At 35.7% G+C, this 13,742-nt stretch overlaps 1 protein-coding gene across 2 annotated transcripts in view; it reads left to right on the forward strand.

The window, feature by feature from the left end:
• The window catches only part of EMSY (EMSY, BRCA2 interacting transcriptional repressor), a 104,033-nt gene that overhangs the window by 23,883 nt on the left and 66,408 nt on the right, over positions 1-13,742 (forward strand). For both annotated transcript variants that reach the window (XM_008050411.1, XM_021708745.1), the window contains one exon: positions 4,145-4,421. In XM_008050411.1, the coding sequence (XP_008048602.1) occupies positions 4,145-4,421 (277 nt within the window). The remainder of the gene's footprint in view (positions 1-4,144; positions 4,422-13,742) is intronic.

Raw genomic sequence — 13,742 nt, forward strand, 5'->3', positions numbered from 1 at the left:
AACTTTTTTTCAATTCATTGACTTTGCCATATCTTTATTTTTGTTTTTTTCTTCTGAATTTTCTGTTGAGAATGGATAGTTGTTTTTTTTTTAGGTTTCAGACTTGTGATGCTTATAAGAGGGGATGTTTATTTCCAGAGTCACATATGAGCCATCCATGAGATTTCAGGCTCAGAACTGTTTAGTTGTTTTACTGTATTTAAAAAAAAAAATGTTTAAGACAAATTAAAAATAAGACTTATTCATTCACTTTGGATTTGTCACAAATTCTGTGTAAGGCTACTTAGGAATTATTTTAGGTGAAGTGACTTTTATATTAAGTATACTTATTTATGAATTTGTGGACTTTATTCAAATTCAAATAGGTCGTATATTTTCAGGGTAGACAGATTTCCACCTATGTTAATGTGGTGCCTTCATTTTAAATATAACACTGATGCAGCACTTGTATAAACAAAGCAGCAGAATATAGCTTTGTGCTTTCATGTGCTTGATTGATATTTTTCATTTTGTCCTTAGGGTGCAAGTCCCAGCACTCTTAAGGAGTTTTTGTGAGTGCTAGAAGGTCAGTAATTTGAATTATGGCCTGAATAAACACTGTTTGGTTCACTTGGATTTGAAACCTCTATATTTCCCCTGTGTTATACGTAACTTTAAGTGCAAGTAGGTTTCCTCCAAGGTGGCGCTCTGATTTTGGATAACTTTTCAGATCAGAAATCATCTTGCAGGCTAAAATCTCAAAATACGTTTTATCATTTATACCTATAACTTAAAACATACTCTTAAAGACTAGATTTATTTTGTGGAAGTTTTGTTTTCTTAATGTTAGAAGCCTACATGCATAGTCTAGTTCTGAAATTGCAAATATTTGATGTAAGTGTGAATGCTTCCCCTTCCCTTGCCCATGGCAAGCCTTGCTAATTTACTGTGGCATATTTTCCTACCAAGCCATGGTGAGTCCTTCTCTGTGCCTCAGAGTCCTTATAAGCGTGGGCTCTGGGAAGCAACCACAGTTAGTTCAGAACTGGCTAAAGTGAAACCTAATTGTCATTACTCCTCTAATTGTTTGCCTGTGCTAATAGCTGTGAGTTTTTTGGATTCTCAGAGGTTTCAGAATTTAAGAAAAAGATAAGGGAAAGTTTTTAATGAAATAGAAATAAAGTACATTGAAATATATTTTCAGATTGACTTAATGGATAATGTCCGTACTGATATCCTTTTAACATTTATTAATTAGTAATAATAAGCCACTAATAATTACTATTTGTTGACTGCTAAATATTGACCACCTGCTATGTGCCTAGCACTGTTTGATGTTTAACATCATCTCATTTAATCCTTGTAATGATTTTGCAAGGTAGATATTATTATCCCCATTTTATAGATGAAAATTGGATCCCAGAGATTCTTCTAACATGTCCAGGGGCCTGCCATTTGTGAGTGGTAGAGTCGGGATCTAAGTGCAGGTTCATTTGACTCTTAAGTTTGTGGTCTTTTTACCATATTGGTCTATTTCTCAATTTATGTGATGACTGCTCATTGTTTTTTTAATAATGCTATATGGGTGTTTACTGGTCAAGTCTATATATAAGTATGCTGGTCAACTCTGTATGGGTTGGCTCCTCAAATAATTAACAAACTACCTAAAATAATGGACAAGTACTTACAGCTTCTAATTATCTGCAACATTGAAAATATCTAATAACAATGTTATGGTCAAAGCTTCTTCAAGGTGTAGGTACTGAGTACAGATATATTCAGTACATTTTGACTGACTTCAGGCCTTGTTTAGAGCTGATAATAAAAATGAAAAGAATTTTTCTCTTAAATTTTTTAGATTTTCCAAAACAGATTCTGTTCTAAGTAGGTACACTAAATTTTAGTGAAAGAGGAAGAAGATAATCTGCTCTGTTTCGGGTTTTACTATACCACTATTATATTCACCCCAGGGCAAAACTGTGATACTACAAACTTATAAATGATTTTTGGATTCTTATCTATAAAATGGGGATGATAATAGTATCTGTGTTACAGGATTGTTGGGAGATTTAGATAAGCCAATATATGTTAACTCTAGGAGCTATTCTTGATTCTGTTCTTTTCCTTAACCCTGCCATTTCCATTCATCAAGTCCTATTCTATCTTTCAAAATAGTCTGAATCTGATCACTTCTCTTTATTTCCACTACTAATACCCCAGTCTAAGCAGCCTCTTTCATTTCTTGCTTGGTCTGCTGCAATATCTTCTTAACTGATCTCTCTGCTTCCACTCTTGCTCTCATCACAAGTTAGATTCATCTTTTAGAATATAAATAGGATGTTGTTTTTTTCCTACTTAAACTCTTCCTGTTGCTTTCTATCATACTTAGTATGAAATTTAAAGTTTTTACTATGTTTGATCTGGACTCTGCTTACTCTTCAAGCCCTTCTTTGCCTTATATATTTTTGCTGCACTGGCTTTCTTTCTGTTTTTAAATACATCAAGCTACTTCTGACATTAGGTCCTTTCCTCCGTACTATTCTCTCTGTTGGAAATGCTTTGTTCCTAAATCATCTACAGATTTCTAGCTGTACTGGCTAAACCTTGATGTCTCTTTCCTGCCTTTCTTTTTCTCCATTCTCCCATTAGCAAATCCTATTGGTTTTGCCTTTAAGATTTATTTAGAATCTGTTCATTCTTCAGCACTTCTGCCACCAACACTTTGGTCACCATCGTCTCGGCTTGGTTTGTTTCAGGAGCTTCCTAATTTGTCTCCCTCTTTCTACCTCCACTGCTCTACTGTATTTTTGTCTAGCAGACAGAGTAATGATTTTTTTAAAAAAATAGACTTTATTTTTTAGAACAGTGTTAGATTTACAGAAAAATTGAGAAGATAGTACAGAGAGTTCTCAAGTACTCTGCTTCCAGTTTGCTCTCCTATTCTTTTGTTTTTACCAACTTCCTGAGAAGTATCCTTTATTCATAATATTTTACATTAGTATGGTATATTTGTTTCAGTTAATTAACAGTATTAATGCATTAATATTAACTAGAATTTATGGTTTTTTCAAATTTCATAGGTTTTTACCAGTTGTCTTTTTCTGTTCCAGAATACCACATTACATTTAGTTGTCATGTCTCCTTAGGCTCCTCTTGACTTGAGATTTTCTCCGACTTCCTTTGTTTTTAATGACCTAGACAGTTTTGAGGAGTACTGGTCAAGTATTTTGTAGATGCCCCACTATTTGAATTTGTGTGATGTTTTTCTTGTGATTAATGTTTGGTTTTTTTGGGAAGAAGGCCACAGAGAAAGTGCCACTGTCATCACATCATATCAAAGGTGTATACTGTCAACACGATCTTCCACGATCTAGTCTTCCACTATTTCTCTCCAGTTGTCTCCTACTACTCTCTGCCTTATAACTTCCCGTGCCGGTCGTCAGGTCCTTGAAATTTCTTGAGCATACCAAGTTTGCTTCTGCTTCAGAGCCTTTGTATTCATTGCTCCCTGTGCCACTGGATGCTCTTCTAGGTAGCAGCATGGCTCATATTCCTGCTTCCTTGTGGTTTCTGCTCAAATGTCACCTCACAGGTCTTTACTGAATTGTTATTTTAAAAAAATTATGCAGCACTCCCATCATTCTTTATTCCCTTAGCCCACTGTATTGTCTCTTCCATTTATCTTTACCTGATGTATGTTTACTTTATTGTTTATTCTTTCTCTCCCCCTCCTAGAATGTCAGCTCCTTGAAAGTTTGAATGTTGTCTATTTTGTTTATTCTTCTATTCTCCAGCATCTCAAACCATGCCTGGCACATAGTAGATGCTCAATAAATGTTTATAAGTGAACAAATGTCTATATTACTTTGTAGAAAGAGTGTGCCAATTATATTCCCTGAGCAGTATATTGAAACACTTACTTTGCTGTATCTTACATAGCACTGAATGTTATCTTTTAAAATATTTGATTGGTAAAAATAATTGCTTTTAAACAAATTTTGATGATTCCTAGTAAAGGAAAGCTTTTATATATTTTTAGTTTTATATTCTGTGTCAAATTGTTTCATGTTTCATAAGTATTTTTGAGTTGTATATAATTAACTGTGAGTCTAGATATATCAGCAGTATGTAGGTACATGAAAATAAATTGTTTTCCCTTCCTTAGGTTATTATAGTGACCACATCACCAAGTTCAACCTTCGTGCCCAACATTCTCTCCAAATCTCATAACTATGCAGCAGTCACTAAGCTTGTACCAACATCAGTCATTGCTTCTACAACCCAGAAGCCACCAGTTGTTATAACTGCTTCACAGTCCTCTCTGGTCAGTAGTAGCAGCAGTGGCAGCAGCAGTTCCACACCATCACCTATTCCTAATACAGTTGCAGTAACAGCTGTGGTGTCCTCTACACCATCTGTGGTCATGTCAACAGTAGCACAAGGTGAGTGGTGATTCACTGTATAATTCTGTTGTTGGTAAATGAGAATTTTGAAGAAAACTGTGGATGTGTTCTTATGCTTTGGATACAAAGGTTCCTACTGTTAGTTCCGAAATTACCACTCCCTGTCCCTCAGTTTGAGATTGTCAAGATAGGAGGTGACTCTGTTTTCTTACGTTAACACATTCACAGTCGGCAAATTTTTCACTTTCCTAATACTGAGAATGGGTGAAAATTAAAAAAAACCTGAAGCTGGTTGCTGCAAGCTTCTGTCATTAAGCACAAGTGAAATGGTCTTTTCTAAATTGTCACCTTTTTCACAACACAGCTGAAAGTTGCAGACATATTCAGTATTTGCCTCAGACATCCACTCTGACTGCCATTTTGTATTTTGTACATTGCATCGTTAAATCACTAATAAGTTCACTGGATTCACCTTTGACCTCGGAAATCTATCTTTTCATTTTCCATAATTATGGTAAATTTTTTTAATGTTGTAGTATGAAAGCCCTGAAATATCAAAATACAAGTATATAACACTAATCACAACAAAATAATGACCAACTTGCAATTTTTACTAACTATGTAAATCAGTAGCAACATTGTGCAGTCGCTATCAGATAATTATCGCAATTACCTTTCTCTCTCCTTGTCTCATTATTCATTTTCAACCAAAATATGATAACACATACATATGAAAACATTGCAGCATTCAGAAACAAAATTTGTAAAGATGTACATTCATATCAGTGGCAACCAGGAAAAGAATTTAAAAATGAAGTAAATTCATATGAGCAGCAGACAGGAACAGAATTTGGAATGATGTAAATTTACATTAGTGATGGCAAATGAGTAGATATGCTTACCTCAAGTTTGTTTTTTTTTTCTCCCAAATTTATAGTGCCTAAACACCTAGGCAATTAACATTCACAAAATATAGGTTAAATCTTGTCAAAACAAATGTCAAAGAACTATACAAATGCCTTTAATGAAAATTTTAAATGATAAGCTTGAAATTAATTACTGTAGGTTCTTCAGAGAAAATATCTAGTTCGCAACCTCCTCAAAGTAAATGATAAGTAGGGGAAAGAAGATGGTTTCAAGGACATGCCATTTGCCTTTTCTTCAGTCTCCTAAATATTTCTGTATGAGTAGATGATGGGAATATTAGATGACAAGGAGCTGAGAGCTGAACTCAAGGACAATTGCCGCTTAATGGCAGAGGAAAATAAACGTGGAAACCTGAAGTTCCCACTTAGCTTAAATCAGTTAGCCTGTCTCTGTATCTTTGTGTTTTTCTCTATGAAAGACAAATAGTGTAGTGTCAGAAATTTTCTTTTTACAGTGTTGGTAAGTCATAAGACAGGGATCAGAGGGAAGCAGAATTCATATTCATGTTTATAGTCTGTCAAAGAGAGCACAGAAGCAATTTAGAAATATTTGGTATTTTCATCGAATTTAACTTGAATAATATATAGCTTAAGACAGATTGGGGCTTAGACATATTCTAGTTTGTGAACTGGTAACTGCAAGTACTCAAATAGGAAAACAACACTGTCTTGATTGCGTTAGTAATGTATAATGTGTTCTCTATAGCAAGGAAGAGGTTACGTAGATAAGGATGCAGTCAATATTCCTTCACTCCATAGGATATGGATGCAGCTGGCTCTGATACTCATTTAATGTCTCAATCAGTGATGGGAAATAATGGGCTTCAAATGTTCTTTTATGTGTGACCTTAAGTAATTTTAGAAAATCCATCTCAGCATTTCTATCTGTATAGTAGTAAACTATAATATAGTCGTCTTAAATGTAGAAATAATTTTTATACGAAAGTCTGTTTAAAATGCTGGTTGCAAACATGTTCCAAACTCACCAGTTAAAAATTTGAAGGTAAGAGACAGCAAGACCATCTGACTCCTCACCTGGCTGACCCCTGTTACAAAGCTAATGTAAATTATCATCTATTGATAGTTGCTTTTCCTTTCTAGTACTTATCAAATAGTTTACTGAAGTTTTACTTTATTAGAAAGATTACTGTTATTTCAAGGAAATTCCTTTGGGCAAAACAAATATTCCATGCTTCTGCTTTTCATTCCCTTTTTTCCAGGTGTCCTCTGGATCTCTTAGGAACTATAACTTCCCATATTTTCTCCTTTGCTTCTTAGAATTGTACGTCTCTTTGAGCCTTAAGTCATTCTAGCACAGCTGCATATGACATCTCAGAGATGTCTCTTAAAGCCACTGGAAGTTAACAGAGAATGAGGGATGTGAAAATAAACTCTCTGAATGTAGCTACTCAAGGAAACTGTGATTATTTTGTTTCTGTGTGAGAGATTTGATTTAGATATTACTAGTGCTAAGAAATTAAGACTTTTTTTGTAAAAAAAGGTAAATGCTAGTGGAAATGGTAACACACATATTGCAATTGTGATTCTGACAGCAGGACTTCTGTAGCAGCTCCTGTGTGGATAATTCAGGGTCAAGGGCATTCAGTGTCTGCCTTTACTATGGACTAGAGACAGTTGTAGAGCTGTTGTAACTCTGGCTATTCTTGTAGGGGCAGCTGGTGTTAGAGGTAATAGCAATAACTTTGAGTGACTCCATGTTTATGAGTATAGAGATGGTCTACACACTGCATTGATTGACATGGTTTTTTTTTGAGTTGGAGTCTCACTCTGTCGCCCAGACTGGAGTGCAGTGGCACGCTCCTGGCCACCACAGCCTTGACCTGCTGGGCGCCAGCAATCCTTCCTCCTCATCCTTCCATGTAGCTGGAACTACAGGCACATGCTACCACGCCTGGCTAATTTTTTTGATTTATTGTAGAGACGAGGTCTCGCCAAGTTGCTCGACTGGGTCTCGAACCCATGGGCTCAGGCAATCCACCTGCCTTGGCCTCCCAAAGTACTGGGATTACGGGCTAAGCCACTGAGCCCAACCAGTTATGTTTTTTTAAATTTAAGATCTTTTTTCGCTTTTTCTCCCTTGCAATTTATTGCTGAAGAAATGAGTAGAGTTTCCCATAGTCTGGATTTTACTGATTTCATCTCTGTGGTGTGATTTAACAAGTTCTCTTGTTCCATGTTTTTTTTTTTTGTTGTTGTTGTTTTTTGAGTTGGAGTCTCACTCTGTCGCTCAGACTCCATGGAGTGCAGTGGCCGCTCCCGGCCACTGCAGCCTCAACCTGCTGGGCTCCGGCGATCCTTCCGCCTCAGCCTTCCAAGTAGCTGGAACTACAGGCATGCGCTACCAGGCCCAGCTAGTTTTTGATTTATTGTAGAGATGAGGTCTTGCTGCCCAGGTGGGTCTCGAACCCGCGGGCTCGGTCAGTCCACTCACCTCAGCCTCCCAAAGGCACGGGATTATAGGCTGAGCCACCGAGCCCGACTTTTCCATGTGTTTTCATAAAACTGGTATCTAAATCTAGAAGCTTGATCAGATTTGAGTCTGATAGTTGCTAGAGATAGGAGGAATGAACATTTTGTAAGTAGAATTGTGTACTTCCTCTTGCGTTATTTTGAAGGCATATAATGTCTGGTTTTTCTCTTTAGTGATGTTGTCATCACATTTAGTGATGAGTGAATCCAAATGTTTCAAATGATTTTATTTTTTATTTTTTTTTGAGTCAGGGTCTCACTCCGTCACCCAGGCTGGAGTGCATTGGTACAATCACAGGTTACTCACAGCCTTGACATCCTGAGCTCAGGTTATCCTCCTGTATCAGCCTTCCAAGTAGCTAGGACTACAGGCATGCACCACCACGCCTTGCTAATTTTTTGATTTTTTGTAAAAACGTGATTTTACTGTGTTGCCGGGGCTGTTCTTGAACTCTGGAGCTCAAGCAATACTCAAGCAATATGCCCATTTCAGCCTTCCAAAGTGCTGGGATTACAGGTCTGAGTCACCACACCCAGCTCCAAATGATTTTAATAGCTGTTGATAATCTTGCTTAGATCCATTATTTTATTAATTTTTGCAACATTAATTTTATCTCTATTTTCTTCATTTATTCACTGGAATGCTTAAAGAAGAACTTTCCCTTATTACCATTGCTTACCATGAAGTATAATTCATATAGGAAAACCAGGATAAATACCTGATTATTTCCCTTTACTTATATGCTTTCAGATGATTTGGTTCAGTGGCCAGTGAGATGTTTATTCCACATATCATTAAGATTTTTGATGTCTATTAGTCCATTGCTGGTCTTCCTTCTGTAGCTCAAATTATTTCATGCGTTCCAGTGGGAGCCTCTTTAAGTTGGCTCCTAATTCTTTTGACACAACTATATTAGTCTTTAATACTTTCTTGTTTTGTAATATGATGAGATGTTCCAGGTTCATCTTATACATTTTCGACCCCAGATTTGGAACTAGACATTTCTTCAGGGACTCTTGGTTTCATAGTGAAAAATAGTGTTTGGACACCACAGTCTGGACACTGTGGGAGTGATCATTTACTGCATTGGTCATTGTTTCTACATGTTATTGATAGAGTTAGAGGAGTTTTTTTTTGTTTTTGTTTTTGATTTTGTTTTGGTAGAGACAGGATCTTGCTCTGTTGCCCAGGTTGGTCTTGAACTTCTGGCCTCAAGTGATCCCCTTGCCTTGGCCTTCCAAAGTGCTAGGATTTCAGGAATGAGCCATGTACTTGGCCTTTTTGTTTTCCAAAAGGACATACATCATCAGTTCATACGATTTTAATTTAAAATTATGGGTTTTAACTTTTTTATCTGTATATTTCTATCTTTTTTCTCCTCTTATACTAAAATCCTGTTCCTGATGCTTAATACAATCATTTATTTCATTTTCCTATAATATATAACAAACAAAACCAATATGATTAACAATATGATTATTGAACAGAAATTAAGATTTTATTGTGATCTTTTATTTTTTAGGGTATTCTCACTAAGCATACACAGTCAAATTACTGTATTTTAAAGTCACTTGAAATAACTCTTTTCTCTGTAGTTAAACATTAATTTGATATGCAATTAGGTTAATTTGTTTCATTATTGTTTTAGGGATTGCCATTTAAACATTTTTCCCTAAATTTTATTTATAATTATATAAAATATTTGTGTAGTTCCAAAGTCAAATCCACAAGACAAGGTATGTTCTGAGAAGCCTACCTTCTATCAACTGTCTCTACACTCTGTTTTGTCCTACTCTGATAGGTAATCTTTTAAAAATTATTCATTCTTTCCTTTTTAAAAATATATAAGAAAAAAATGTATTTATTGTACTTTGCCTTTTTCTTAAATAAAAGGTGGCACACATTGCTGTGTACTTTAATGTTTGGAAGGGGTAATGTTAAATTTGGTTCTTATAAGTTTGGTGCTAGTAATAACAGAAAAAGATGATGGTTTAAATGTTCTTTTGTTTGGATGGAAGGAAATTATTTATTTTAGATGACTGTTGCTTCATATTTGATTTTTCTCCCTTTTTCCTCCAGATTAAAAAAAAAGCTAATCAGACTAGAAGCTATGATTAGCTTTTTTGTTATATCTAAATGCATCTTTACTAACTGAGGACTGGAGTATTTTATTTAGGTTGATTCCGTTTTTATTCTGCCTATTTCTAAGACTACTTATTCCTGTTGCCACTGTTCCTCATGTTATTTTGTAGATTTCATGAATTATTTTGCCCAGTACTGTGACAATCTTATGCTAGCCTTTTATTTTCCTTCTTTGGCCCCACTTCAGCCCAAGTAACATGTTGCTTCCAAGTACATTATATTCTATCCACTAATACTCCTGCTCTCCTCACTTTATTTTTTTTTAGGCTGACCCTGAATGTAGTTTCTGCCTTCTTCCCCTTTCTTGAATTCCTGTCCTTGTGTAATACCCCAACCTATTCATTGACCTATGATTACCCGTTTAGCTTCTACACATCTAAATTTTTTTTTTAAACCTTAAAGTATTAGTGGATGAAACAATTTTAGAGAACAAAAGGCCACCAATAATTCCACCACTCTACTACAATAGCACTTTCCATTTTATATATTACTGCCTTATTACCCATGTGAATAGTATATTTTACATATTTGGGATAAATAGCCCATATTCCATTTAGTAACATGCTTTCTTCATATAGCATTACTTCATTAGTATTCTGTTATTTTTCTATAATTGTCCTAATTATGTTTAGTGCTTGTTAATATTTTTATTATTTTTGCCTAATTTATTAAATTATTCCCTTAATTTGAATATTTAGTGTGTTTTCAGGTTTTGATATTCTAGATTTAACTATAGTGAACATCTTTGTGAGTTTAGTTGGACCTTCCATTTTCTTAGAACCTGCACTCAGGGGTAGTATAACCAAATGAAAGAACTGAACATATTTTATCTCCCTGAACTATACCATCTTGGAATATTTCATAAGTATCTAGCCACTATCAAGTCATAAGTATCTAGCCACTTACTCTTCTTGTTTTAAATAATGGGATTGGGGAAATAATTTTTGGGATTCAAGAAAAGTGGAATAGCATACTATTTAACCAATACAGTTTAAGCATCCCTAATCTGAAAATTGAAAATCCACAGTGCTCCAGAATCTGAAGCTTTTTGAGCACCAGCTGATGTCACAAGTGGAAAATTCCTCATCTGACCTCGTGTGACAGGTCACAGGCAAATGAAGGTGCACGATGCAGTTTATTCAGTGTCCCCAGGGGGAAAAAGATCCTTCTAGCCCTCTTGAGCTGTTAAAATGTCAAAAAGGCCTGCAGATGCCCCTATGGGATAACAGTGATAAGTGTTTATAGCACAGAAATCAAGCTGTTGGAGAAACTGGACAGCAGAATAAATGTGAGATGTCTTACAGAAGACTATGTTGTTGGAATAACTACTGTTTGTGACCTGAAGAAACAGAAGTACAAGTTGTCGAAGTTCTGTTCTGAAAGTAGTGATCAGAAGTCAGTGAAAAATAGAAAAACACTGCATAAAGCTAAAAATGAAGATCTCAATTGTGCATTGAAAGGGCAGATCTTTTAGCACTACGGTGAACTCATGTCACTTAGTGGTATAGTGATCAGGAAACATGCCAAGGTCTATTATGGTGAACTGAAAATTGAAGGGAACTGTGAATATTCAACAGGCTTGTTGCAGAAATTTAAGAGGCACGGCATTACATTTTTTTAAAAAATTGTGCTGATAATGCATCTGTTGATCATGATACAAGAATAAATTCATTGAAGAGTTCACTAAGGTCATTTCTGATGAAAATCTGATACCAGAACAATATCATTATTTTGATGTTATTGCCTCAGAATGACCCTGACTATAGCTGATAAGACGGTCATTATAGGAATTAAGGATGCCAAGGACAGAATAAATGTGCTGGGATGCTAATGCAGGAGACAGTCATAAATGTGAAAAATGTGAACTTGCTGTGTTAGGTAAAAACTTGCATCCTCTCTGTTTTCAAGAAGTGAATTTCTTTTTTTTTTTTTTGAGTCAGAGTCTCACTCTGTCGCCCAGGCTGGAGTGCAGTGACATGCTCATGGCCACCGCAGCCTCCACCTGCTGAGCTCAGGCGATCCCTTTGCCTCAGCCTTTGAGGCAGCTGGAACTACAGGTGCACACCACCATGCCCAGCTAATTTTTTTTTAATTTACTGTAGAGACGAGGTCTTAGCAAGTTGCCCAGGCTGGTCTCAAACCCCTGAACTCAGGCTATCCTCTTGCTTCGTCCTCCCAAAGTGTTGGAATTACAGGCCCTCAAGGTGAATTTCTCATAAAAAATAATGTTTATGCCATACACTTTCCCCCAATGTGACTTTATTAATTCACTCATGTGGCCAGGGTATCCTTAGATCAAAGAAGAGTACATATAAAAACATTTTCTTAAATAGCATACTAGCAGTAGTGAACAAAGACATGGATGTGAAAGGTTTTCCAAAGGTATTTAACATGAAGGTTGCCATATATGCTGTTGCCAGTGCTTGGGACATAGTGACTAAAAACATAGTTGTGCTTGCCTGGTACAGCCTCTGGCCTGTAACTGTGTTCAGTGATGATGCTGAACAAGGTGGTTACTTTGAAGGATTCTATATGTCCAGTGAGAAAAAAATGTCTGACCTCCTTTTATTTGTAAAAATATACCTTTAGAGTCTATCAGTAAGCTGGGTGAAGTAGATATTGAGGAAGTTTTTAACATTTATAATGAGACTCCACTTGTTCATTTATTGACCAATGCTGAAATAACTAAAGTGGTTCTGAATCAAGGTGGTCATATAGTGGCAATGAAGATGATTTTAGTACTGCAGAAAAAAGTGCCTATAGATGACATAGTAAAAATATGTGATGAATTTATTGAAAGGCTAGAGCAGTATACATTCATAACAAAAAGAAATCATGCCAGTTTAGAAAATCAAAGATAAAAATGAATAAAATAAAAGAGAAACTAAGAACTATTGTCAATAAGGCAGATGACTGAAGGAAACATTTTAAAAAGCCATCTAGCGGAATGCCCCATCATTCCTAGAGAACTCACCTCCTGTTCGCTCAACTGCTTCTAGTGTTTCTTATCATGTAAAAAAAAAAATTGCAGTGTACAGCAACTTTTAATTAAAATACAGCATCACAGGTGGAAATGGAAGCTTGTCATTGTTGTTGCTGTTGTTTGACAGCTGACACAGGTATTCTGGTGATGCTACTGTGCTGCTTAGTTACCTGAACACATTTGCACAGTATTAATGGTATGTCATATTTTTTACTGTTAAGTACTTATGTGTGAATAAGTGTAAGAAAATGATTGCTTGTCAGTGGCAAGTAAATTCAGTGAAGAATGATGGTTAAGCCAAACAACCATAGATTGTCCACATAGGTCGACTGAAATAGTGAAAGCTTTGCCTTCTGATGGTTTATTGTACACAAACTTTGTTTCATGTACAAAATTGTTAATATATTGTATAAAATTACTTTCAGGCTATATGTACAAGAAACTTGATTAAATTTCATGTTTCGACTTGGTTCACATCCCCGAGATACCTCATTATGTATATGCAGATATTCTAAAACTCTGAGAAAAATTCCAAATCTAAAACATTTCTGGTCCCAAGCATTTTGGATAAGTGCTGCTCAACTTATATGTTGTTTTGTCCCTGATTTATTTTCTTTAATATTTATGAGTGTAACTCAAAACACGGGTCATGTTTTTAACATTTATGTGTGATTTTTCTCCTTAATGTACGTGACTTTTTAAAAAATGTTTTTTGGGCTTCATTCTTTCTCTAGGGCTTATCTTAAAAACTCGTCATGGGCAGTGGCACGACCATGACCACTGCAGCCTTGACCTGCTGATCCCAGGTGATCCTTCTG

This window comes from Carlito syrichta, unplaced genomic scaffold (assembly GCF_000164805.1).
Source record: "Carlito syrichta isolate Samal-C Ts95f unplaced genomic scaffold, Tarsius_syrichta-2.0.1 Scaffold145306, whole genome shotgun sequence".
Taxonomy (NCBI): Eukaryota; Metazoa; Chordata; class Mammalia; order Primates; family Tarsiidae; genus Carlito; species Carlito syrichta.